This window comes from Indicator indicator, chromosome 13, assembly GCF_027791375.1.
Source record: "Indicator indicator isolate 239-I01 chromosome 13, UM_Iind_1.1, whole genome shotgun sequence".
Classification (NCBI taxonomy): domain Eukaryota; kingdom Metazoa; phylum Chordata; class Aves; order Piciformes; family Indicatoridae; genus Indicator; species Indicator indicator.
Genome location: NC_072022.1, coordinates 13,557,249 through 13,585,159, shown reverse-complemented (window position 1 = coordinate 13,585,159; position 27,911 = coordinate 13,557,249). Strand labels below are relative to the sequence as shown.

At 38.2% G+C, this 27,911-nt stretch overlaps 1 protein-coding gene across 3 annotated transcripts in view; it reads left to right on the top strand.

Moving 5' to 3' along the window:
• ARMC8 (armadillo repeat containing 8) overlaps positions 1 to 27,911 on the top strand; it is a 64,873-nt gene that overhangs the window by 5,405 nt on the left and 31,557 nt on the right. For 2 of the 3 annotated variants that reach the window (XM_054386350.1, XM_054386348.1), the window contains exons 3-6: positions 10,274 to 10,345; positions 23,054 to 23,196; positions 23,295 to 23,392; positions 27,458 to 27,550. In XM_054386350.1, coding sequence (XP_054242325.1) covers positions 10,274 to 10,345; positions 23,054 to 23,196; positions 23,295 to 23,392; positions 27,458 to 27,550 — 406 coding nt within the window. The remainder of the gene's footprint in view (positions 1 to 10,273; positions 10,346 to 23,053; positions 23,197 to 23,294; positions 23,393 to 27,457; positions 27,551 to 27,911) is intronic. The other variant, XM_054386349.1, reaches the window with a different exon arrangement.

The following is a 27,911-nucleotide window of genomic DNA, read 5'->3' as shown; positions in this document are numbered from 1 at the left end:
TCCAGCTCAAGGGCTGGTTTTAAAAGCAGCCTTCTTTCTGACAAATCTGGCTTGCTCAAGATCCCAACTGTTTCTCATCAGCCTGATCCTTAGCAGTCAGAGGGTGTCATCTCATAAGGCTTGTAAATAATCATATTTGTGGTGCACTAAGAATTCCTATGCTACTGCTTTTTGTGTCCTTTATGGATGTGCTTCTCCAGCTAGCTCGAGTTACTAGGCAAGCATTTTCTGGGCTTGTTGGAGCGTTTATGCCTCAGGGAAATGAAAGAAACATCCTGTATAAATGGTACTTGGTACTGAAGAACTAATTTCATGGTGTACGTCTGTAGTGTCTTCCCTTTTCTTAGGGACCATGTGTAGTGTTGTGGTGAGAACGCTAGTACAGATCTATGCAGTATAGTCAAGTTTTATATGCTCTTAGCACAGTATGATTTTGACTGGTTTAGAATTGCTGTTGATAGGTATGATAGTTGGCGTATGGGCAAGAATTTGCAGACCACTTTGAATCCGATGGGTTTTCAGGATCCACAAGGACTTACGCTGGCAGTGCTGCAGTGGTCAGTTGTTAGGCTTAGTGTTTTGAAGACTCTAAAATGGACATCTTACTACAACCAAGATACTGGGCCTACCTTTGTGGTAGGTTATTTGGTGCCGAGTTGGGGGGGGAGTGTGTGTGTGTGTGTGTGTGTGTGTGTGTGTGTTTTCAAAGCTCCTCTTTGAAGGAGGAAGGTCAGTGGACTTGTACTTGTGTTTGGCTGCAGATGTGTTGTTCTGCTTGCTGTTTTCTGCCTTCTTCAAACAGAAGATAACCAGAAGGTAATCACAAACCACAAAAACCCCTCCCTTACTTTATGTAGCAACACTACTTTTGTGTAACCGATCTTGTACCTCTCTTGTGGTTAATTGCTTGGATGTTTGGAACATGTCAAACAATGTGTTTTACGTCCAGCTTTCTTTGAGTGTTCTTGGATTTGGAAAAAATGTTCCAGGCATGAGTTTAGATGTCTTTGTAACAGTGTCTTGTATTTCTCACCTATGGCAATTGGGATGAGAGCATCAGTGTAGTGTTCCACGCGCATCTGCAGGGAAAGCTCTGTGAAATATGAGGTAGTTTCATGAAGTGGGAAGAGAAGAAATTCCACTCTCGCTTCTAATGGAGAAACAGGTACCCCATTCAGAGGGTACTTTGGCCTCTTGTTCTTCATTGTCTGATGAGCAAACCTTTAAGACTAAATGACAAACAGCATTTGTTTTCACATGGTGCATCCCAAATATGTGTAATCACATTGCCAGTCTCTCACTGGGCACTTCAGAGTCTAAGTTTTCTGCAGGAGCCGTATCTTCTCCTTTGCATATTCTCTTGCTTGAGTTTTCATTGGAATGGCCTGTGGAAACAGAAGTCCTTAGAGGCTTGTTCCTGTCCTGTTTTGCCTCTGTACATTTTTGTTCAATCCTATTATCTCCTAGACAGTACTCTGTAGTACTGTTCAGAAGCAGTAGGGAACTTTGAGGTTTAGTTGGCACAGAACAAGTGATGGATTTTTTTTTTTTTTAAAGTGGTTTGATTTTGTGTTGTTTTTTCCGCCTGTGTCATTTATATGTTGAGGGAAGAGGCTTTTCAGTCTCTTTTGTTGATGCTTTGTGAACTGCAGGATAGGCTTTCTGTGGCCTGGAAATAGAAGCTTGTTCTTTAGGTTGCAGAATCTGATGGAAACAGGAGCAGGTCTAGCTGATGTTGAGAGGGTTCTAGGAGTACTTGCTTCATTTGTGGATTTCTTCCTTGGAAGAGGTAAACTGAGGAATCCCAACAGCTAGGGAAGCTTCTCAGTGATAGAAGATGACATCAAAAGGCCTCAGACATAATTTGAGAATTAAGTAGTGCTCTTTGAAGAGTGGTTTTCACTATAAGAGGTTTTGTAGTCTCAGATAGAAGAAGTGAGATACAGAGGGAAGAGTGGAAGATGCAATAGAAAGAAAGCGTTCTCTTGTCAGACTAAGACTCTTTTACTTTTATGCTTGCTTTATAATGCAGCAAAAGGTGCAAACGCATACTACTACTTCCCCCCTCTCCCCTCCCCCCTAAATGTTATGCATTGTATACATTGTATGAATCCTGGTCTAATAATTAGAGGTAGGATAAACTTTAGGTATACCTGTAACATTTGGCTAGCAGTCTTCAGCCTTACAGAGCTGTTTAATATTTCAAGCCTTCCAGTTGCTGTTCTGAGCCTCTGAAGGAGGACTGATGATTAATAAAGCGGTTTTCAGTGCTGCTTTTAAGAAGGGCATGAAGCCACTTTTCTCCAAAAGTAGTGATGCTGTTACTGTGATGTTTTCAGGCTGTCAGTAGGATGAAAGACAGGGAAACAACTTCTGTCAGGCTATGTGATGTAGCTGGAGAAAATCAAGCGAATATTGGATGCAGAAGTCTTGAGATCTGAGTAAGAATTGACAAACCTTAAGCACAGCTGAATACTCTTGAGCTAAGGTTATTCAGAGTTTAGCTTTATTAATGTATTAGACAAATGCAGAGTGGTTGCCCTGTAAAGGAGGGCAAAATGGAGCAGGTAGCTGAGGGCAAAATAGTCTTTATGCCCGTTAGGGGTGTGGGTGTTATGGTGACTGAACTAGAGATTGGGCTCCAAGGGATGTGTGCCACAAAACTCGCAATGCTGCCGAGCTTGTGATTTGTCATATTTGGAGTTGGATTTTTGTGGTTCTAAGCTGCAATTTCAGATTGATCAGAAAGAGCATAAAAACCTCTCAATTTACTTGCTTTTCCAAAAGAATCTCATTTTCAGTTTGTAGTATAGACCTATATTCTCTTAGGCTAGCTCCTTATAAAAGATTGACGTTTCTAGTAACATTCTAAGGCAGAACTCTGCTTACCAATTAATTTGTCTACAGGAAGATTGATTTTGGTATGTATGCTGTATTGCTGGTGCTGAACGGATAATGTAGATGTGCTGAGATTGTTTTATTTCCATTTTTTTCTTTAGGGATTGTGAAGTAGTAGGAAGGCTAGCTGGTAAAATCACTTGCTAAAGCATACTTCAAACATGGTTTGTCTGAAATGTCCAGTAAACAGTAACAGCCCAGTAAATGTGTAGGCCAAGAGCATTTATCTGTGTATGAATTGCAGACTCTCTGTCCTAGTGAGCACTTAGTAACACTCATGTGAGGAAGGAAACATAGACATGACTAAAGTATATGGAGGTTGATTGCATCATCTTAGCTGATGGATGTTTGGAGCTAAAAATCTGTGCCTATGTTTTCCTGTTGGAAAGACTTTACATTATAGTAATCTAATGGCTAGTAGCTATGTCAAATGATCAGGTTTTGGTGATCTTTCTTGCTGCTCTAAGCTGAAGTGGACCATGTCATACAGTATTATGAGCTCAGATCTGAGAACAGCTATGCAGGTGCTGGAAAGCTGTTTTAAAATATTTTCCTGTACAGAAATGGAGAGTTCTTAATGTGAATGACTTGTAGTGGACAACATTCTTTTGCTCATGAGTGGTGGGCTTAAAATGGGTGGATGGACAAAAGTAACTTAATGAAGAGATGAGTGAAAAACAGTAGCAGGGAAATGTAGTGTTGCATTCTTTGCTTAATGAAATTTCATGTAATTTCTAGTTCAGCTGTGGGATATATTGCTAAATGCTGAAGGCACCGCTTCATCCTGGGAGGGAGGTAGATAAAGTAACACAGTTCTATTTGATGGTTTGGGTCATTCACCTGAGGCAACAGTGATGAAGGCTGTTCTTTTCATGTGGTTTGGCTGTTTCAGGATAGCTGTGAAAAAAGTATTTTGCTGATTTGGTATCACAAAGCAGGAGATCTGTTTCCCAGAGTTCTGTTGAACTGCAGCTGTTTCCTCCACACCTCTCTTTGGATAATTCTTTGCTGTTATGACCTAGTTTATTTAAATAGCAGAGACTGATGCTGAAATGCTGATAATACAGAGCTCTAGCTATGGTTTGGGTGGTTTTAGAATCAGTCAGGGTTGGAAGGGACCACAAGGATCATCTAGTTCCAGAAGTTTACATAATGAAAACTAGTTATACTCCCATCCTCCACTGACTTGAAGCATTTTAAATTTGAGCATTCTTGAGATTGAGTAGGAAATTTTTTCTATTGATGAGTGATCTCATTCAGATTGTAGCACAATTTTAAGAGTCAGTGCAACGGATGAGACAATAAAACAGGCTTGAGAGAGAGGAGTGGGAAAAGCAGCATCTCCTATTTAGTCAATCAGCCCAGATATTTGAAAGGAATTTGAATTGAAACTGCAGGCAAAGATATGGAGAGCTTAAGTGAAGCTTAGTATAGAAGACTAGCATGTGAGTTGACTGATCTAAGCTCATGTGGAAGCAAAGATGTGATACCGGAGGCTTCTTCAGTCTGTCACACACATAGCAAGACAAGTACTGAAAACTGGATTAATTTCAGGGTAGGAATAAGATATAAATAACTCTGACTACAGATGTAGATCACTGACACCACTTACCCTTTTATTTAGTAGATTTTCCTTGGCCTGAAAACTTACAACAAGGTAAGTTGCCTCTCCAAAGAGGGTGTTTCAGATAGGAGTTCAAATGGTTTCCTGTGGCATTGTGATATGGACAAGTTGTATTAAATGATCAGTTTTAGTATTACATGTGTTAAAATCTACTGTTCTGCCTAGCTGTAATTACAGCCATATGCTGTTCTTTTGCAGCACTTTTGATTGTATCTGGTGTCTGAGAGGGAAGAATTAAGACTGGGAACAACCATGGATTTAAGGTTTCCTTCTTTAAATGCTGAGTTTTAGTCTTCATTGTTCTCTAATTGTGTAACAGTTTCAAAGTGTTAAAACTCGAGTTGAGTAACAGTTTATCTATGTGCTCTTTGTTCTTTCCTGTAAAATCATCATCTTCTTTGCATTAGCAGGTATTTTTGAATGAGATTAGAAATCTTGAAACTTTTCTTCCCAATGTAGTAATTACCTTTAAAATTAAGCTGATTTATGGTTTCTGTGGTTTGCTTGAGTTGGCAGGAGTTTTTAACATTTTATTCCCTTGGTTGGACTAGTAATCATGTTAGTGTGCTCCTTGCTGAAGAGGTAAGAAGCAACTCACACACTGAGTAATTGACAGAGATTCAAGTCACAGTAATGTCCCTCTTGGAAATTAGTTCTGCCGAAATAATGATGGACATATTTTAACATGCAAAATTTCTCATTACTGCCTGATTTTTGTTTTGTGTCTGTCTATAACAATGAGAGACTGGGAGGAAGGGAGTAGGAAGAGGCAGTAAAAACTATATAAAGCATAATAGTTAAAACTGAAGCTCCTCAGTTTCTGACTCTCGTCCAAACCAGTCTAGGAACAATTTGCTTACATGATACTGAAACTTAGAAACTGAAGACAGTTTCATTTGAACTATGTCGTTCTCTCAGCTCTTTTGATATTTGCATACTGAGTTTTTGAAACCTTTTCAGAATGTTGCTTTGGCGTCATTCTATTGTTCACAATTTTGATCAGCCTCTGGTAGATATATATCTTCTGGTCTGACAGTGCATTGTTTTGGATGCTTCCTCTGTGTGTGTCATTGTCTTGGAATCTATTGTAACTATTTCATACTAAAAGTGAAAGCATTGACTTGAAGTGTCTAGGACTACTTTTCCTCTGTGATTGTTCATTTCATGTTTGTTAACCTTCTCTGTCTAGGAATCTATTAAATATGGATACCTTACATATTTTCAGAAAACATAAGAAGAGAAAATACTGTAAGATGAAAATACCATGTTTTTAAAAACACAGATAAAACCAAATTCTCACTGAGGAGTCCATGTATCCATGTTGCTTTCTCATCATGCCTTGCAGAAGAGTTGCATGTATCAGGGCTTGCTAGGAAGGGTCTGTTCGCTCTCAGCTGGGAAGTTAGCTCACACCAGTTCAGAGAACTGCATGCTAACAATGCAACACTTGTGGGGTTTTTGTGGGAAGGGTCCCAAAATTAGCATTAGCTTCATGAAGATGTTAAACCTCATTAATTTCTGCTTCGGACAAAGATCGGTGCCTTAAAATGTTTCTACAATTAAAAAATTATATTGATGGAATAGAATGCTAATTTTCTCAGGACTTGGACATTTAAAAAAAAATTAATAGACTAGAAATCAATAAAACTGAAAGGCTATATTTCACTTGTAGACTGTTACATGTAATGCTGCCTCTTGCTTATCTGAAATGGGCTGTATCTGGTGCCTTTAAACAGTTGTACCTTAAGCATCAGAATAACGACATCAACTTCATACTCAATTGGCATGTTAGTTCCTCTTGTAACTCTTGTTGAACTGAATTTGGATGGAAATTAGATTTTTTTCTTTAGTTTACTACATTTCTAAATATTTTGTTTGAAACACCTATACTATGCTAGTGCATTGACAAAACTGGCATGCACTGTGTTTTATTTATAGCTGATTAATTGAACTGATTGTTTCTGGATTCCTATGTTCCAAAAGATTTTTAGAACTGGTAAATCTCATATGATAAGTTTATTTTTTCATCCCTCTTTTCCAAAGTTTGTAGGGAGAAAATAACTTTCAGCTTTTCCAGTTTCTAGTTAACTTCGTAAATTAAAACTCAGTGGTGACAGGATTGAACTGATAAAACTATATTCTTGTTTCTTTAAGAAGCAATAAGAGATGCAAAAAGATGGTTTGGCCCTTCAGAAAGCAGTATTTCCAAGTGCTTAGCTAGGATCTGTGCTGTATTTTATTGTTGGCAGCCTATATTATCTGCTTGGAAGTGTGAATTTATTTTTTTTTCCTCAATTATTGCATTACTGTAAATGTAGGCATAAATTTTGGCTACCAGGTTTGAAATCTATGTGTTAAAGTAATTTTAATTCAGATTATTTTGTAAAATGTTTTTTAATTCAGTTTCAATCTAAACTATAGTATTTAACACACAAGAGCGAAAACCAAAACAAGCAAATGAATCTTAGGACCTCTGACACTGTGATATATGAAAGCTTCATGGCTTTTCTTTTAGCTCTATAGACGGCTACCTACATGAGACTGAGAATCTAAGCAGTGCTGCAGTGTACTAGGTACATGGGTGAGATCTGCATTTTTTCTTCTAAACCTGTTTGTGTGCTGTTGCTTAGAAGTAGGGTTGATACCTGAAAGCTTGGAGCTGATGATTGGAATGCCTGTGTGTGTATCTCCCTCTTTTAGATCACGGCTTTCTCACAGGATAGGCCTAGAATTGCCATAGACTAGTTGTTCTTCTCAAGTTCTCCTTTCTTTGTGCTTTTGCTACTGTTTCTTTATTCTTCGTTGCAAGGGCTCTTTCCCTAGTAGGAAATGGGAACAGTGTGCATGATGTTCGGGCATGTAGTGAGTATCCAGTTTTGGACTACAAATTCCTGAGGTTCCTGTGTTACCTCTTGTAGAAGATAATGATCTTTAACTGCCTTTTTTTTTTTTTTTTCCTCTGGATGAATCTCATGGCATCTTGGATCTGAAATCAGTCAAGCTCAAACTTGTTAGAGAGAGGTTTTCACAGAAGGGAGTTGCCCTCATTTTTTTTCAAGGTTCATGATTCACCAAGGACCTGGTAGACTAAGGCAGCACATGGTGGTACTTACTAAAGAGACTATATTCCTGATCAGGAAAATCTCCTTAAACTGTGACGTGGAATTGTAATTATTGTTCATAGTAAACATTTTTGAAAAGTCTGCTGCCGTTCAACATTGGATTATGGCATTTTAAGCATATTCTTGGTTTCCATATCCACCTGCTTCCTGTATATCAAATTCATTAATTTCTGTTAAGTGGCAGGTTTGAAGAGAAGTGTAGCGTGCAGTTTGGGAGTGCCAAGGCGTAATACACACGCACACACGTGATCTTTGAGTCCTATCTTTGACAGTTTTTGCTCATATTACAAATTTAAAGGTATTTTACTTGTGAGCTGAAATGGTTGAATGTACCTGTGTTGGATTGGTCAGAAATCACCAGTTTTTGATGATTCTTGTCTACCTGCCAAGTAGTTCTGAGGAACTATATGAGCTAGGATGGAGAAACTCACCTGAATCATAGCTCAAGACCGTGACCTTGCTAAACATCACAGTTTGAGTGATGTAGAACTTGGCCATGTTCCTGCCACTTCAGAAAGCATTTGAATTGGATTCATAAGCAGTACTTACTACATAGGAAATGGTTATAAGGTTAGCAAGGCCTTCTGCTGTGAAGTTGGCACAGGAATCACAAAAGTTTGCTGTTGCTATGCTTTTATTTTGGTGTTATTTGTTGTTGCCTTTTAACACAAAATAGTGTAAAATCATCTAAGCACAGCATTAGAATGTCACCAAAATCTGTGTAATTCTTTAGAGTGCTTGGCAAGTGCCTTCTTTGTATGCCTTTGTGGATACATGATATGATGCAGCCTTTCTGATGGTGAGTGTCACTGAGAGGTGACATTTAAGGATAACAGGGAGAGGTAGTCTTTCCCAGAGTGACCTGAACAGTTTAGTACCTGAACCTATCATATCTGTTGGTGCAGTTTCCATTCCTTGGAGAGATCTAATCAGTGCTTCTGCCATTGTTTTGGACTGACACTTATTTTTTTAAACCTTTCAAAATGCCCAGGATAGTGGTTTTTTGTTTGTTTTTTTAACATGCATTCAGCATAGAAACCACTAGAGTACTGTTTGTGAGTTCAGTCAAGTCTTCAAGTCCATTCCATAAGTTTTCTTTGGTTTAAAGCTCAGCCTGTCTTCTGATCTTTCACTTTCTCTTCTACCTCCTCTCACAGAATGACAGAGAGATAGGAGTTGGAAAGGACTTCTGAAGATCTAATCCAACCCCTCCTCCAGAGAAGGTTCATCTAGAGCTCCTGTCTTGTGGTGTAAAGTTGTAACAGGAGGGCCCAACGTTTTCTGCTGATACTCAGCTGCGTAAAACTGTGTGCTGGGTAGGCAAATTCCTGTTAAGCAATGGCTCACTTGATGAGTCAAGTGGCATCCTGATTTTTCTGGTTTTAAGAGGTACATGGAACTGCAGTTCAGTATTCAGCTGCTTTTAATGCTGCTCCCTTGTTGGAGCTCCAAGATCACTACCCAAACTCGAGAAGGTGGCCTCTGTTTGCTTAAAATTCCTAGAGGAGTCTCTTGTGGCCAGGTAACTGTGTGCTACAGGAGAGTGAGTCACGTGGGGAAATACTTCAGGAAAAATGGGCAATTACCTTTACTAATTGAGGTTTATAAAGGTTACGTTTATGCCAGTCCAGGTATTGCCTAATTTTTTTTTTCATAGCTCTAATGAAGCGTTTGGCTTTTTTTATTTATTCTTTTTCCCCTTCTCTTGTAAAGGTCCCTACAAATAGAAAGTTTTCTAGAAATGTGTCATTTTGATTTCCTGAAACTAATCTTAAGTTTGTAGTTTTCTTTTAGGTTCTCTGGATGTTTATCATTGAAGAAAAAAAAAAACAACAAACAAAACCAAACCAACTTTAAAAGATGGTGATGGTTTTTAGGGTACAGTAGTGATTTTCTGTACATCAATGTTAAAAACCATGCATTTTCACAGGACTTCTTGGTGTGTGCAACCCAGTGCTCGCTTTCCAAAATGGTTCCCTTGTTCCCTTACTGTAGTATGAATGAATGCCTTTAATATATTTAACCTTGTAGTAGTGGTCAGACAGGAAAATGTTACTGTTTTCACTTCATTCCTGAGATTCTGGCATACAGATGTTTGGGTATCCTGCTCAAAGTCACGAAAGGTAGCCTGTGGTGGAGATGAGAGTGAAAGCCTGGTCTCTGAAGACTGATAGTTCTTCTTTCTTTTCAGCCTGTCATTTTTTGCACCGTGTGGAATATTCAGTTAATACTTTACCAACATTAGCTTTCCCAACCACTAACATGTTTTTTGTGTGTGTGGTGTGGGGTTTTTTTTTCCTTTTCCAAGTCTATTGAATATATGGGCACAAAGAGCCAGTGTATCTAGCTTTTGTCAGTAATGAGACTTCATGTGTGGTGTGCATGTGAGATAGTTTGGGCTTTTGTTTACTTGAGTAATCTGGGACATAATTGAATCCCAGAGCTCTGGGGTGTTTGCCTATGGGCTGTGGAAACTGTTGATCTGAAGCACTACTTAGTTGTGTAGGTGCAGCATGGACATGTGGAAGACTGCTTGATAAGGCTTCATGGAAGTAGTAAATTCTATAGATTAAGCCCTCAGTACCTCAGCATAATTTACCAGGGTTTGTTTTTCTTTCTGGATTTACAGAGATATGAAAAATGCTGTAATTGGAAACAACAAACAAAAAGCCAACTTGATTGTTTTGGGAGCAGTTCCAAGGTATGTCCTTTGCTACTCTCCTTTTCATTGATGCACAACGGGTCTGGAATAATGATCCTTAGCTCACAGGCACTTTTTGTTTTAACTTTGATTGTAGTCGACTGCATACTTTAATGTAACTGAGACTTGAAATATCTGTTAAATTCATGTATTACAGAACAGGCTGTTGAGTAATTCTTTTAATTTAGAATCTCTAAAGTAGAAATCTCTAAAGTAGTCTTTATTTTTATTAAACTTTATCAGTTCAGGAATGAAATTAATTTCTGACATTGAGGATACTAATGATGGATGAAAGTGTTTGTGTCTTAATCCTGTTATTCAACCAATTGCTTGGTGAGTTCACAAGTGAAAATGTGTAAGGTTATGTCAAAAAGATAATTTAAAAATATTAAAACCCATTTGAGATAATTTGCTTGTCTTCTCTACCTGCTGCAGAGGATTAAAAACCATTGATCATGCTTTATTGCTGAATTACTTCAGCTGATGTTAACATTTTCTGAATCCTGATTCCACTAGTACAAATGTAACAGGTACCTTTAGCTGCTGGATTGCTCACTACAGCTTTCCTTTCACCCCTCTTCTGCAACTTACTTTTAGCCACAATTTGCAGCAATGGAAAAGGAAAATGTTGAGCATTGCATTACTTGTGCTAGCAGAATGAGACACCCCCTCCCCCCACAACTAGGTTCCTAGCTTGTGAAAGCTGCTTCTGGCTTGTCAAAAATGGTTTTATTTTCAGGAAATATCTTCTCATTTACAGATTGTTTGTGTCAGGGCTAGTCCTTTAAATTCTCTACAGATAAGCTGTGGCAAAACCCTCTCTACAAAACTTGCTGAATTGTTTTCCATTTTAATAAAATACAAAGAGGTGAAGAGAAAAGTTCACATGAGATGAAAAGATGGAAGTGGACCTTTGTTGAAGATTATGCAAAGTTCAAGGAATTTCTATCAGCAGCAGGCCAAAAGGGAATCTTACAACTACTGTTGATTCTTATGATTCTCGTTTTAAAAGCAATGGAAGATCTCCAACTTCAAATCTAGAATCTGCCTGTTCATAAATTTTGTAGGACTTCAGGTTCCTTCAGTTAGCCTCCTTTCTGCTGTTACATGTTCTGTGGCCAGTAATGGAAATGCAAAAGAGGTTTTTTGTTGTTTTTAATGCCTTCTGGCTGTCCAAGTAAATTATATGGTTAATCTATAACTGCAAATAAATTACTAGCTTTGGAAGATCTTAAAAGGTAAACTATTATGCTTGTCCTCACCTCAGTACAAGTTATCCTCAAATGACAGGAAACCTGATGTCAAGGCTTTGCAGATTAGAGAGACAGATGAAGGTAAATTGCTTGGTTATTGTGATAAAAGACAATTCTCATTGCCTAAAACTTAAGTGACATTGTCTGCCCCAAAGTGTCTTTCTGAAGGCGTTAGAATTTCCTAGAGGTATTGCAGATAGGCTTAGATTATAAACTTTTTGGATTAGAGAACTCCTCCTATTGTTCTCTCTAACAAGGTGGTGAGAATTCATTTTTTGCTTTTTTTGACATTCCTTCTAATTTATGAAATGGGTGCTGAGGCTATTAAAATACAGGAACCTTTGGAATTTCAGTCTTCAAACCTTTCAGTAAGAACAGGAATAAGCAAGCCAGCCATTTAAAAAAATTAATATTATTTGAAGTCTCCTCTGCAAGGTAAATGAAAAGAACAGTTTTCTTTTTACAGGGTTAGATTGTAGTCTCCTTAGGGAAGTTGATTGTTTTCTGTAACTGCATGCAGATTGTCAGAATTCTGCTGCTGCTTTGTCCTGTGATTCAGCTTCCTGTATGCTCATTTCTTGCTTCTCTGGCCTTCCCTAAGTATTCCTCCAGCAAGCTTTGAGAAGAGACCCTTTAGGCCTAAAGACCCCCCTCAGATTTCTGTCACTCAGCGGAAAAGAAAATGGTATGTTCAAATATTAGAACAAACTCATATGGGGTTTGGAAACAAGTCTAGGGAGTATCTTTTGTTTGAAACTGGGCCAGATACTACTGGTAGCTATGAAGTATCCCTGTTTTAAAATACTAGTCTGCTGTGTGGTTGGAAAGAAATGCCAAGTCCTTTGAAGCTCTCCATACAGGAAAAAAATGCTGGGGAAGAATGGCTGAATCACTGCCATTTCTAGGCCAGTGGCTTCCTGAGTCCATGAGCTGACTGATTAGTGGTGTAATTGCTAGAAAGGGAAATACACCTTTTGTTGTTGTTCCTTTGAAGTTTGGCCTGACTTACGGTTGCATCTTGACCACTTACTCTGAAGAAGATGCTAAAAAAAAGGTGATTGAAGAAAGCTTATAGAATTGCCATGTCTGGACATGGGAACCAGGAAGTGTTGAAAACTGTGCAAATATAATATGCAAACATGATCCTAGATCTTAAGAATGTAAATGTAGCCAGCCTGTGTGTGGATTTTGTTTCTTAAATTATTTTCTGTCTTTTCCTTTCTACAAAATGAGACTTACTCCTTTGCATTCTCATTAGATGCTGACCTCAGGCACCTCTGTCAGGACTTTTTGAAACCTGCTTTATAGTAACTGTCCCAGAAAAGGAAATTTCTGAAAGGTCAGGGAGAAAAAAAGGTATTTAAATGCCGTTATACCAAGTTCTTTCAGTGGCAAGAAACTAGCCTTCTCAAAAAATGGCTTATTCTTTGTACTGTCCTTCAATTTAATTTTAGTTTTCCCAACTCCACCTGACATTAGTGCTAGCAGAAAATGGGGAATTCCTGTTAATTATTGGAGCACTCTTCGCTTCACAGCTCTTGTGCCCATCAGACACCTCTTAGGAGTCTAAGTTCAGTATTTAAAGCTTTTTGTCAGTTGCTCTTAAGTCCTGAATTTCAGGAAAATGAGTGCACAGTTCAAATGTAAGTTTTCTTCTTAAGTCGTCTTGACAGGATTTCTGATTTACCAAAACAATGTCTATTTAGTAGCAGTTACTCTGTAGTGCTGCTCACTCTAAATCAGAACCCATATCTGATGGAGTTTATAAATGGCAGCTAGAAAAACACTTGATTACTGTGAAGTCCAGGCTGACAATCATATTGTCATTGTACTCATTGCCCCTGAACACCTATGTCATAGTGGAACTAAAGATTGTCACTCAAGTGGTTACCAGAACCATCCAGGTGCCTTGCTGTTCTTTGACATGAAGCTGTCATTCCCTTTCTGCTATACACTGCCTTCTGACCTCCTAGGTATGTGTAGCCACAGACTGAAAAAACACTCTGCTGCTTTTTACTGTTGGAGTTACTCAGTCAAGAAGGTTATATGACTCTTCATTTATTAAGTCGAAGATAAACCACAAACCTTTTCTGTGTGGGTATTTAGGAGTAATAGGCTTGTGCATATAGCAAGTCTGACTTTAGTTTGACACCAAGAAGGCATCTGTTAGCTTGTGTCCTGGAAAGCTTGGCTTCATGGCTAGAATACTGAGGAACCTCCTGTAGCTAATCCTGCTTTGAGCAGTAGATTGGACTAGAAGACCTCCAGAGGTCCTTTCCAAAATCTATTTCCTGATTCCGTAATCTGACTTATTGAAGAACTGCCTATGTGTTATGTTTTTCCCTTGGGGTTATCCTTGAATTCAAGCACTCACTCTTTAAGTTCTTTTAATTAGTGGCTTTAATGATGCTACTTCTAAAGGTCTGGCCATCCTTTAATCATAGGAATGCAAGTGTCTGTGTGACATGATGTATTAGGACTTGCCTGAGTATTCAGCTCTAAATTCATAGTTCAGCCAGTATAAGGAAACTTCCTTATATGTGTATGTTTTCAAGGAAAGTCTTAATTCCTTAATTTATAACTTTATATGCTGAAATTATGCATGACAGATGTATTTGTGCGAATGTGTTGTGCTTGGTTAAAGTGATCATGCAAATCTCTTCAGTTACTGGCTGGTTAGGATTAAACACAGCAGTATTGAACCCAGTGCTGTCCCAAAATGATTTAGACAGAAGTTCTCTAAACCACCTTTGGAGATATGCATTGATCCGTAGACCAAATATGGAATTTTGGTAAAGAAAGAACAGCATAGGAATGGATTAGGAGTTAAATTGCTTAGATCTGACATGACTTTTTCTTCATACCTGGGGCAGTAAAGTCTTTGCACTATTTCAGAGAACAAACTTAGCCATCAGCTTCCACTACAGTCTGAGTTGCTAGACAGGTGTGATTAGATTTGGCAATGGCAGCAGTATTTTTTAAATGTTTTTTAGTTTCTAATCTTAAGTTACTCACCAAAAATTAGTTCTTGTGTTGGAAAATTTCTGGTATTGTGAAGAGGAAAGGGCCAATGAATGGTGGGAACTGGTATGAAAACTATTTAACCTCTATGTGTTCTTTTTTTTGAGTGACTGATGGTAAATGATGTTGACTATTTTTTGTATCTGGTGGTTTCTTTTCTCGGTTTCTTTGTTAAATAAAAGGGTGAAAAATCCTTAGTAGCTGGGGATTGTTTTCCTTGATAAAGGATGAAGCATACTGCAGGGATACCAGTTCTGATGAATCACAGAAACCTGGGATTTGATACAGTAATGAAAACACAACTGTACCTTTGGGGGATTTCTAGGTTCACCACTCATGCTTTCTGAGGAGGACAACGGAGCAGTTGGTCAATTTATCCGTTGGACTTGATGATCTGGGAGGTCTCTTCCAACCTGGTTGATTCTGTGTGATTCTGTAATTTCATGATGTGGAATAGGGAGAAGAAATCTTGTCACGGAGGATCTACCCTTTTTCTGGAAAGGATGGCAACTCCTTCCTATCGTTTGTTAAACAGGGAATAAAGCCCAAACCATTCTTAAATGTGAGGGGATGAAGCATGGCTGCAGTTGCTCCTGCAGACATGTGAAGAAAGGTTTCTAGTTTGAGGTCTAGAGAAAGAGCAATGCTAGAAATGCTAGTGAAGTGGCAGATATGAAGCTGGCAATATTGACCATTTTTTGTGTTTTGAGTGTTAAACTGGACTTTGATATGCTAGATAATCTCTCAGCACTTGTAGAGGATCTTTGATTCTGACAGGAATTAGCAGTGATCAGAAATCAAGCTGGAATGAATGAAAAAAAGGCATAAAAAATGTAAGCTCCAAAAAGCCAATGACAACTTTGAGTATTAAATTTATCTGGTGTTTTTTTGTTTATTTTGTTGTTTGTTTATTTATTTCCCCCTCCTTTAAATACTTAACCAGTAAAGGGATAAAAGAAAGTTGTGGTGGTTGGTTTTGGTATTAGGGCTTTTGTTTGTTTGTTTGTTTGTTTAATGGGGTTATTTTGATAGTGTAATTGCATTTTACAGAAGTCAAGGAATCTGTTAAGCTGATATCCTGGGGGGAACAAAATCACTTTAAAATTTGAATCTACTGTTTCTGAGGAAGAGTTTGACTGTTCTAATGAAGCCGGAGGTCTATCAGTCATCATTACATGAATTGTTTCGGCAAAAGATGTCTCAACTACAGAACAAAGTGTGTTGCCTATCTCTTTCCAGAAGAGAGATCTGGTGTGCTTAGTGATTCACAAAATAATTGTAATCTTCTTAGTTTGTTCCACCTTTTATAAGGAGTTCTTGGCAAGATTGTGTCCAAAGCCAGAAAAACGCTAGGATCTGCTCAAGTTGATCTCCATTTTGCCTTCCAGTGTTGCTACCTTTTCACCTTGGTCTGTTTGTGTGTGAAACCATTTGGATACACAGCAGAAACAGGAGGTTTCTTGCAGGTTGAGGTTTTTTGCAGATGGGTATTTAATTTCTTAGAGAAGAGTTGCTGAACATGCAACATGCTGGCACCTTGATATCCTGAAACAATCTGATGAGCCGATGACTTAGGTTCAAGTGGTCCTTCAAGCTGCATGCTTATTTTGAGCTTTTTTCTTTATTTTTGTTTGATATCTTTCTTCTCTGAAATTAGTATTTTTGGAGTAACCTTGTCTTTACTTAGAGCCCTGTAGCACCTCTTTTTCTTGCCTCCTTTTGTCTGAAAATGTTTTTTGGTCGAAGTGCAGCTTTTGTGGCTTGTATCTCTTTTTCTGTTGCTTTAGGATTAAGGGTCGTGTTACAGTAATGAAAATGCCTTTGGTGCCTCTGACCCAGGCAGTGTATGTAAGGATGGAGGTGACAGGCCAAGCTGTTTCAAGAGGTCTCTTCTAACAGGGTGGTATCTCACAGAACCACCCCTCCAAGCTTCTGGTTACATCCTGCTACTGCTTCCTGTGTTGATATTTTTGTGACTGCGCAGAAAACTGCTTCAGCTCAATCATCACAGAGAGTAACTCTCACAAAAAAGCCAGTTGTGTTTAAAAAAGAAAAAAAGGACAGATGAGTGAAGACATGGGAGAGAGAGCAGGACTGCCCCATAGAAGTGGAGAAATGTGTGTACAGCTGCACCTTGCAGTGCTGAAAGTTGGTAACAGTGTGATGGCAAATACTGAAAAATAAGCAAAAGGATAACTTTGAGTGATTTAATGATTGAGGAACCTGCCTGGAGCAAGGTCAGTGATTAGAGAATCTGTCAAGATTCCTCACGGCTCTGGTTCTGTGATCTTCAGTTGTGACTGAAATGACCCACTGACTCCAGAAGTTGTAAGGCATTCAGACCAGCTTGTACTGCATGACCATTGCTGCGGGTGGTAAAAAGTTGTCTACTAGTTGCCAGTTATGTACATCTGCTGAAACATTCATGATCTCTAGAATGTTCCCATCTTGCTTTCAAGAACTCAGACAGCACACATGGACATGGTATTATTAGGTCTGTCAGGCACACTTAATGAGGTGTTTTTATCCAGACTTCTTGGACATCCCTAAAAGAGCAAAGATAGTTATTTCCCAATTCTTTGTGCTGTTCTTGGCTGCACTTCATGTTAGGAATTTGTCATGTACTCAAAGGAGTAGGGATGAGTGCCCAAAACCAGTGGTTTGGGTGCTTAGGTGAAGGAGCTGCATCTGTGATGCTGGTATTTTGAAAGACTTCCCTTGCTCTAGAGTGATGACAGAGATGGAGAGCTGAGGCCCTAAGAGGCCTCCTGTGGTTGTCCTTGATTTATTTTTTTGGTGGTTGTTGTGTTTTTTCTTTTTCACTTCAAATCAGGTCAGGAGTTGGGGCTTGTTTATGTAATTATATGTCTCTTTATGAGGAATAACCCTCACCATGTTACATATCACTGGAACAAGAGATTTTTCTAACTCAGCTATGAAGTACACGTGAATCAAGGAAAACATTTGCAGTCAGCAGAATTGTATTAGGGCTGGTTTAGTTTAAAGGCTGTGCAGCTCTCTATCTTTCAAGTGTCTTTTCTGGTAGCAAAAAGGAAGTTGTTAGTAAAAGCTGTACGTTTAATGACAGCTTTTAAATTGTGTATTTTTATTAGAAGTTTCAGTTTTAAAAACATCATATAGAGGATAACTCAATGAGATCTTATGACATCTTTCCTAATGAGCTGCCAAAAACCCCCAAAACCCCACAACCAGAAAAGAACTATTTTAGAAAGTCTTCTTGGCATCCTCCTTCATGTGCAGATACTAGATGCTGGTCAGTGATACCAAATGGAGTGTAGTCATTCCGTATGCAGTGGCAAATTTCAAAATGCAGGAGAATGGGAAGTCAAGACATGGCTTAATTTTGGTTTTAAGGTTGCTTAGCATCCTCACACAAAAACCTTTTAAAATGATTTTGTCTAAATGAACAGTAGTGTTAGAGTTGGTGATCATAGGCTGATTCACTGATCTTTTAACATGGAATTTATGGCAGATTTAGTAGTGGTTTATAAAGGTAAAATAAATAATCAGTTCAACAATGAGTTTACTCATAAGGCATTGGTCTTGAGCAGAGTGGTAAGATGGTTGAAGCACATTACAAAGCAAGACTGGGTGAAGATATTGCTTTAAGTAATGTATATTTACACATTTCCTGCAAAATAAAAAGCTTACATCATCTCAAAACCAGTCTTACTTTGAAAGACAACTGTTCTAGTCCTATAAATATTTGAACCTGTGTCACATTTTAAAATAATAATTGAATTGGTGTCATTCACTGTGTAAGTTAAAAAGCTTTGAGTGTTAGCATAATTTTATGTCTGTCAGGCTTCAGAGGTTGTGTGTTGATCCCACATGTTCTAATAAAAATGGCTGCAAAAAAAGGATATATTTATTTTTTGCTAAATGGCTTGTGAAGGGTGAAAAATAAGAGTAACTTCAGCTCAAATAGAATGCAGATGTGGCAGTGCCAATGCACTTGGGAGTGAGCTTATTGATTCTGTTGACGGAGAGGCCATGCTGTAGCCTCTCCAAGTGTGCATGTTTGAACAGTTTTAGAGAACGGGTAGCAGCTCGGGATGAGAGCTAGGAAGAGGCTTAGAGTGTTACATGGTGAGTGAAAACATTCATGGTACAAAAAGGGGAATTGGACTTCAGGGGCTCAGTGTAGAAGAGCAAGAATTAAAGAGCAAGCTGAGGAAGACCTTGATTGTAGTCTTCATTTACTTACATGGATAATGTATGTTTTTAAATTTAGACCCCTTACGCTCAGTACATATAATCCTCCAACACTGGATTTAGTTAAGTGAAGAAAAAGTCATGTGATGTGTATAGAACAAGTCTGGGAATATTCATGTGAGGCTGTCTGAGCATTAGAATCAGTTACTGGAGCTGTAAGCTGAGACTACTCGGTTTGGTTGTAAAGGAAATGCTTTCGTTGCACCTGGGTTTCCTGCTCCTTGCAGCACTCTAATAATGTAGAAATAGGGTGGTTTTCACTGTAAACCATGTGTTAGTGTTACTGTCTTATTTGCAGACATTTAAGTGGCTGGAATAGTATAGTTCAGAGCTGAGTCCTGCCATCACATTTCTTGACTTGGCTTTTAAAAAAAAACCCGGGGTACTATTGTTCTGTATGAAAAATTTCAGAAGCAGTTATTTTTGCTTAGTAGGGTTTTTTTTAGCATGATAGTAGAGTTAGCTCAAGCGCTTTGGATCCTGCTTTTGGAGATACAGAATTAACTGTTGTTTGCAGAAGTGAGACTGTCACATGTTTCTTTGACTAACAGTCATAAAAATCACTCATATTTTTGAGTCCTTATGTAAGAATCCGTAACTATTTAATTTGTCACTTCAGATACTTTAAAGAGAATGTTCTATGGACTTTTCAAATGATACTTAACTTTTGCTTTGGAAAATTGTGGCCATGAATGCTTCCTGTTATGCTATCAAAAAGTAGTTCGTAAAATGTACTAAAAAGAGCCATTAAAAAAAAGTGTGTATTGTTGATCTATTTTTATACTTCAGTTCAGTTTGGGATTGATGCTCCGTGGGACTTCCCATGCATGCCTTTACTTCTTATGCAGTATTCTCTCAGTGAGCAATCAATAAAATGCCTCAGTGGTACCTTCGTCTGTGTATTCATCATACATGTTTCCATGGTGCAGTTTTCAGGCCTTCTTGCAATGGACTTGAAGACAAGCATCTTCCAAGGCAGAATAAGAAATAATGATAGTTCCAGTAAATAGCGCATTCATCTCATTTGTGAGGGGACTAGTAACATTCAGATAATAGCTTTAATTAAATAATGAGTGTTTAATCATAAACTCTGATAAAAGATATTTTAAGATTCAGGGTTAAGATTAATTTAAGATTAAGATAACCATAACTGTTATCCTGAGCACTTTTCCCACATGCCTGCTTATGGGGTTTGACAAAGTGCTGACAATGTTCTTTTACTAACAGCTGAGTTTCATCTCCTCCCCAGGTATTTTAAGAACTTACTAGGTTTTTGTGACAACTTGTGAGAGAGAACGTCAAGGAGTAAATTCCTGTGTTTTTAGCAAACTGTGAGGTCTGTGTTCTAGTTGGATTGATGAGGTCTACATCGTACCATTCTGTTTTATGGTGCACAACTTTGGTGCACCACACCCATCTCAATCTTCAAAAGAGAGGAAAATCTGAAGTGTTTATCTTCCTTGTTAAGCCACTGTAGTTATGTATTCATCAGCATCTTTTCTTGGAAGTTTTGTACTTCATCTACAGTATTGTGTGCATTTCTTGCATGCATGCACATATTCACAGATTGAGGGTCCCTTCCAACCCAATGCAAAGGTCATCTTGTCCAATCCCCTTCCAGGTGACCTTATTTTTGATTTCTAGGTATAGTTGTTCATGGAGTTCATTGAAGTATCCCTCAGGATGGTTTTACTGTTCTACCTCATTTAGATATGTTTGCCTGCATACCATTGCTGACATTGGAGAAAGAGGCTTTAATCAGTTAGTTGGTTTTAGAAGTGGAGGGAGAAATAGAAGAAATTGTATTCTATATAAGATTATATAGAGGAGAATATCTTAGGGGGACGCCTTCCAGAAGCTTGAAAAGGTCCAAACATGTTTTAAATGCAATAGCATCAAACGTTGGATTAACCTTCATGCAGATGTTGCAGGATCATTCCATTCTCTTTTTTTTTTTTTTCCATTTTTTGTCTCACTGTTATGAGATTTACTGTGGAAATTACAGGCTGAAGAGTGAGTCAACAAGGACATTAGCATATTTTTGCATTAGCATATTTTTGCTGTTTTAGAGTACCTGTTGTGTGCTTTTGGTTTCTCTTGAAGTTCTCAGGTGCTACAGAAGTGAGTTGTGGTCCTTCTAGCAAAACCTTGTTTCAGTTTTTCTGCAGGTTTGGTTGAAGTCAAATGACTGGTGATGAGGGATAAGATAGGAGAAAAGGGATCTAGGTTAAGCACTGACAGCATGTTCTTGAAAAATGTGGACAATGAACAAGTACCTTAGTAATATATATATACACACACACATACATAAATATACACATGCACACACACATATATATATAAAAATATATGTTTGTTTGTTTTTTAATTCCCTAGATCCAAATTAAGACCTGCTCCAATATCCTCTGCAGGTACATGGCCATGTTTCTATCTTTTTATCCTTTAATATTAACACCTTGAAGGAGTGTATTACAAACATCTGTGAATTTGTCTGTGTTAGATCCTGGAAACAACGAAGCAATCCAGGATGTACGTGGCTGGGCTACCCCTGTTTCTTGTGACAATAGAAGGAGGTTGTTCATGTCTTTAACAGTGGGTTATTAAGACAGGTTTAATCTTTATGGATTATATAGGTTCTCCTTTTGATGATTTTATAGTTTGTCATTTAACTACTTAATTTTCTTTGTCACTTGGTGAAAGTCTCTCTTAAAGAAACAGAAAATGTTATCATATGGATGTTTAGCTCTGTGGAAAACCTAGTCTGAAACAAGTGTATTTCCAAGATCTATAAAAGGATGTTATTAGTATTTCAGAGATTTATTTTATGTAAAATCTGAATTTAAGTTATCTTCACTAGTTATAAAGTTTAGTTAAGGATTTCTATTTTAAACACAATCTATAGATTACAGTGTCTTTCATTTTCACTCTAATAGAGCTGTAACATCTGGTTCAAGTGTTAATGGGAAAGAAAACAGCAATTATTTTCTTTGTAAGAGAATAATCTTCAGAATTTGGTAGTATTTTGGGTTGCTAGGGCATGTCTAAAGAGAACCAACAAAGCTAGTGAAGGGTCTAGAGCACAGGTCTTCTGGGGAGCACTGAGAGAACCAGGATTGTTTAGTCTGCAGAAGAGGAGGCTGAGGGGAGACCTTGCTCTTTACAACTCCCTGAAAGGAGGCTGGAGTGAGGTCAGTGTTTAGGAGAGACCTTTTCAAACTAGGCAGAGTAGTGTGCTGCTAAACTGAGAATATTTCTGTCTTAGTTCAGTGAGTCTAAAAAAGTGACTTTGTGTTTTGCATATACAGAGAGAATTGTATCTCAGTGTCCAAGTCTTTTCACCTCTTACATTTATGCACAGACTTGTATGTAAGGCTCTTAGACAGTTTTCATCTTAAGCTTATAAACCATGCAAATCTTAAAGAGGTTCTATCTTCCATGCTGTTGCGAGTCAGGAATCTGGTTGCTATCTGAGCGCTTTATATACCTCAAGTTTATGCTTAAGGTGTTCAGTGACTGCTTCTGTGTTTTGTATTCTTCTAGTGTAATCTAAAATAGGTTCAAAGTGGCTTCTAGGTATATTGATACTGTAAAAAGAATCCAAGTTGATTGAGACCCAGGTTACAGATTTTTCAGGATGTGTTTTAGGCTTCAATTCAACTACCTTCCTGCACATAAAACTTGTCTGGGCTTTGTTTATATTCATATTTGATCATTTCAGAATGTTCAGAGCTCACTACCCTCAGTTCCTATGACAGAATTACTTTGCAGCTTGACTCATAAAACATCACTGCCAAAGATAACAACCATCATGATAGCAGGAATCACATCCCTAGGTGTTAGCGAAGATGCACAAGGTTCCCCTTCCCATTGGTGTCAAGATGTAGACTTGTTTCTTTCTCTGAAATTTATGATCTTCCTGGTATCCTGAAAGACCTCATCCCAGATATCAGTACCGTGACACTATGGTTTAGAAAACACCGTGTGGTATCTTTCTGCCATAACAGAAATAACACCTGTGTAGGAACACAGTGCAAAAAGGTTCTTAGGAATAAAACGTTCATCTTACTCCTTTGTTCACTCTGCATCTTTCTATTAAGGACTTCATCTTCTTTATATAGCAGGATTCAGATTTATTATGCTAGACTTAAAAAAATCTCTTCCCTGTTGAATTTTTGTCTAAAAATAATTCTATTTCCAGGTTGCTGTATTTGCTTCAGCAAGAAAGCTCCAGCACAGAACTGAGAACAGAATGTGCAGTGGTCCTTGGAAGCCTTGCAATGGGTACAGAGAATAATGTCAAATCCCTACTAGACTGCCATATTATCCCAGCCTTATTGCAAGGTACTTTACCCTTAATGGATCTGTTAGTAGATGTTCCTAAAGTACTCAAGTAAGCAAAGACAACAAAACTGAATAGTAGGTTTTGTCAATATTCACAGGATTACTGTCACCAGATTTGAAGTTTATTGAAGCTTGCTTGCGATGTCTCCGTACCATTTTCATCAGTCCTGTAACTCCAGAGGATCTACTGTACACGGTAAGTTGAAACAGATTACTACATCCATGCGAAACCCATAGAGCTGATGGGACTGAAAGGTCTTGGTGTCTGCAGTAGTACTGAGAACTCATTTGACCCACAAGGTAAGCATTTCCCACCTACATTTAAGGCATCTGGCTCACCTAAGACTTATAACAATATTTGGTATGAAATGATTGACAAGGTAAGACACTGATAAAGAAAAAACATGTTCAGGCTTACGTGCAATTTAAGGAGTAAAAAATGGTCTCTAAATGGTATTTACAGATACCATTATCATAGGTATGTGGGCAAAAGTTAGCTTTTGATACTTTACGTTTTATCAGACACTGTCCCACCACTCCAGATGTGTGGGTGCTTGCTTAGGTTTTACACTGCATCTGGAAGAGATTCACCTTCAAAATTTTGCTTCTTTTAATTAATACTGTGTGATTTACATTTAATTGACCAGATGAGGGAAGCTGTGACATGAAAGCTGTTCTGCACCAGCAATCTTCTGCTTTGAAAGAGTAACACTGCACCAGTCTGCTGGCTGGAGGTCACTGAGCAGGTCCACCTTTTTTAAGGGTAATTGGGAGCCCACAGTGCTAACCACTCTGGTCCCACCACTCCAAGGGATGACTGTCACTTGCTGAGGAAGACTTGATGGTTAGAAGGGCACAGCTGGCCTCCAGTTTAATGTTTTCTCTATGATTCAGGTGTCTATGTAATTTCTAGACACAATTTCTGTGTTAATATTTCTCAGCGGATTTTCTTTATTGTTTTTGTCTACTTGTCACACAACGCTGTAATGATCTCGCTTTTGTTCTCTATTTCTTTTCTAATAATTTCTTAGATTTTCATTCCAGAAATAGGTATGGAAACTTCTTGTTTCCTGCAGACTCAATTTTACCATAAAGCTGTTGAGAATTTCATCTGCTAGTTATTTCATCTCATGAAGTCTTCACAGTTTACCATTGTATTTAATATGTGTAGATAATCAGCTGGCTTTGTTCTTCAGTGTTCACTATCTTTTTTTCCAATCATTTTTGGTTGTTCAGCAAGAAAACCCTTAATGCAGATTGTATGTGTGACCACTGAAGGCACTTCTCCTGAGAGATCTGAGGTTTTGTTCCTTTGTGCCTCTGTTCTTTCCTTTGACTCCATTCCACAGGTTGCCCGAGTTGGCCTTTAAGAGTTCATAACTTGAAGTGTGGGGAGCTGGAATCCCCCCTCCTATATTAACAATAACCAGGCTAACTCAGTTTGGAAGGGGGCATTCTGCTTCCTGCTCTCAGCATTCAGTCAGGCACTGTGGCAGGATGAGTTTCTCCCTGCTGTTGAGACAGTGAGGAATGAAGTTTCAGTGATCTCAATTGTTGCAGCCTGTGTGAGCTAGTCATGTTAAGTGAAAGACATTCCTTACTCTTCACGTTCTATGTGGAAAATCTAATGTCACCTGGTGATCAAGCAGGCTTGATGAAGGAGAGGAGGAACAACTGAGAAGACAAGGCTAGCAGGACAGAACAGCATATGCTACACCGCTTAATAACCAGATCTTTAAGGAGCAATGAAACTCCACTGCAAAGCATACATGTGTTCCACCAGGGCTCAGTGATATGCAGTTACTAAAGGAGGAATCTAGGTCATCTTCTAATGCTTTAACTCCTTTCCTTCCTGATGGCTGAGCCCATGCACAACGCTAAATGTTCTCTAATCTGAACTGTTTCCTAACAACGAGAGTTGTAAAATGATGCATTCTAGCTTAGGAAGCTTATTTAGATACAAAAAAATTCAGTTCTCTGATGTGAAGAAAAAAAAAAAGAATAATAATCCTCGGCTACCAAAATATTTTAAGAACAGATCTTGGAAATTTCATTTTAATGTTAAAGAGGAATATGAAGAAAATGCAACTGTTAATTCTCTTTCTGAATTCTATTTGGATGAGCAGTAATGTTGTTACAATACACATGATTACAGGCATAAATTGCCTGAAAATAGTCTTTGTTAGTAGATGTTTTAACGGATTTGTGAATCTCATTGTTTTATTGCAAATTATGAGAATAGATGCAGTGTTGCTTCCCAGGTTTGCTAGAAAAATCCTTCGTTACTTAGATACTAATATGAGAAAAGGTGGAATTATGTAGCCTCATATTGGCACATAGTTACTGTTTGCATTTAGTTGGAAGTCAGTAATCTCCAGACATCTTTTTACTCCTTCTAGATTTTTTTTTCCCGAGAAACATTGCAGAATTATTGTAGATGCTGGATATATTTTATCAGAATCCAGGGGCAAAATTAACACAGCTTCCTTGCAAGCATTAAGGAAGCACCTTTGCAACTTTCTGAGAGGTTTTAAACTTTTCACATCTGCAACGTTTCTGATTTGATGCAGCAAAATGAGGAAGTGCATAAAGGGTATCTCCAAAGAATCTCTTCTCAAATGTATCCTTTTATAGTTCAGAATATCTGATAATAGAGTTCTTTATGTGTATTGGTAGAATTTCAGGGAACCCTAGCTATGCTGACTGCCAGGATTCATCAATCCTTAGAAGCATACATGATATCATTGCGGGGATCACAGTGACAGCAGAAATGCCCTGACAGAATATGTGGAGTGGGAACAACTCGATCTCACAAATGCTGAATTAAAATGCTTTTCACCATCCAATATGAACTTCTTCCTATCCTGGAATTTACCACTGGGCCATGGTGTGCAGTGGTCAGTAAAATTCTGCAAATCACTGTGTAGTGTTCTATTTCCATTGCTGTAACTCTGTAGTAGAGCTTATAGTTAGAGGCTCAATTTCTGTTGTCTTACACCTTCACCAAGACTCTCCAACCTATCAAACTGCAGCCAAAAATGCCTGTTATCAATATTGTTTTATGTGGAGCTGAACTATTGCATGGAAATGTTGCTGTGTAGGATGTGAAATAAAAGGGTTTTTTGCTTCCTTCCGTGGTGTTAGATACAGGCAGAGAGATGTAGTGCATTCATCTGTGTTGAATAAAAGAGTATGACTGAACAATTTACTCAAAGGTGAAAGCAATAGCTTGAGAGATAAAAACAAAGAATATATTATAGTAGAAGCTGTGAAAGATAGCATCAGAAGGCCTCTTTACTTGGAATCATAGAAATGTTTTGTTGGAAAAGACCTTAAAGATCATAGAGTCCAACTGTTACTTCTGCAGTTTCAGGTTGATTTACACCTGCTCCTGATACAAAGCTTGTCTTCTTGCACTTCTATGGATTTCAAATGCTTTCCTAGTGAAGAATAACCTAAGTGTTATTTTTATGCATTTTCACTAACATCTGAATTTCATAAATCAGATATAATGGCTTAATTGATAAGCAACTCCACTGGTTCAAGTTAAAAATATAACAAGGCACAAAACTTTTCTACCAGCTTGAGAGAAAGAGGCAAAGTCTTAATAGCCCTTTATAGGACCGCTTCAGAGTTGTTGGCATCATTCACTGTCCAGATGTGCATTGGTCGTGTAATCACTGAGTCAGCTGCGTTCATTGCCTGACAAAAATGCAGATGTTTCTGTCAAGTATCTCTCTGTAGACAGGACAGCTCATAAGAATTATGAGATTGGTGCAAAGGCCAAATCTGGTTGCAGACTGTCACCTAGGATGTAGCATATAAATTAGTTGCTACAATTGTGGCTTTCTTTTTCTCCAGAAGAACCTGGATGGTTACCAATATCTAGAAATTCTTACCAATAATTGCCTGGTTATCTGAGAGAAACCCAAGTTAAAGAACAAAATATAGCTACAAAGCAAAATATAAAAGTGAGTGCTTATAAATTAGAACTCAGCCTATTTTGGAGAAAGAGTCCAAAGCAGGATAAATGTGGTTCCTTCACCCCCCCCAAGTCTGCTTGCTGACATCCCCAAAGTTTGCATTGTTCTGTGGTTTTGAAGTCTCTCCTGTATTATTTGGATGATTTTGTCCTGTGTCTGTACAAGTTTCAGTGGAAGGGAGAACATTCAATGGAAAGTCAAGAGTACTTTAACAAAGTGGGAAGAAACTATGCTAAAACACACTGTTAATACTTTTTTCTTTTCTGACTTGTTTCCAGGATGCTACAGTTATCTCTCACCTCATGGCACTGCTCAGTAGGTCTCGATATACACAGGAATACATATGTCAGATCTTCTCGCATTGCTGCAAAGTAAGGAAGAGAATACATCTTCTTTATGCAACTTGTGTGTCTGCATATGAGAGACTGTAAGATGATACTGCTGTTTGGGGCAAGAACATCAAGACACTAATGACTGAACTGTTACTGCTGTGAATCTGCTGACATTTATTTGGGTTGATATATTTTTCTCTTTAGTAAATCAATGTGCAAATAAGTGCTCTTGTTTTAATAGGGTGTGTATATTTATAGTTTGGCTACTAAACAAAGTAAAACAGTCCAGGGAAACGTCAGTGTAATTTTAGAAGGTTTATTTTTTGTCTCTTGAAGTCTCAAGGCAGTGTCCTCTCTTTGTAGAGGTCTTGTATCTGCTTTCAAGACAGTTGGTTTACAC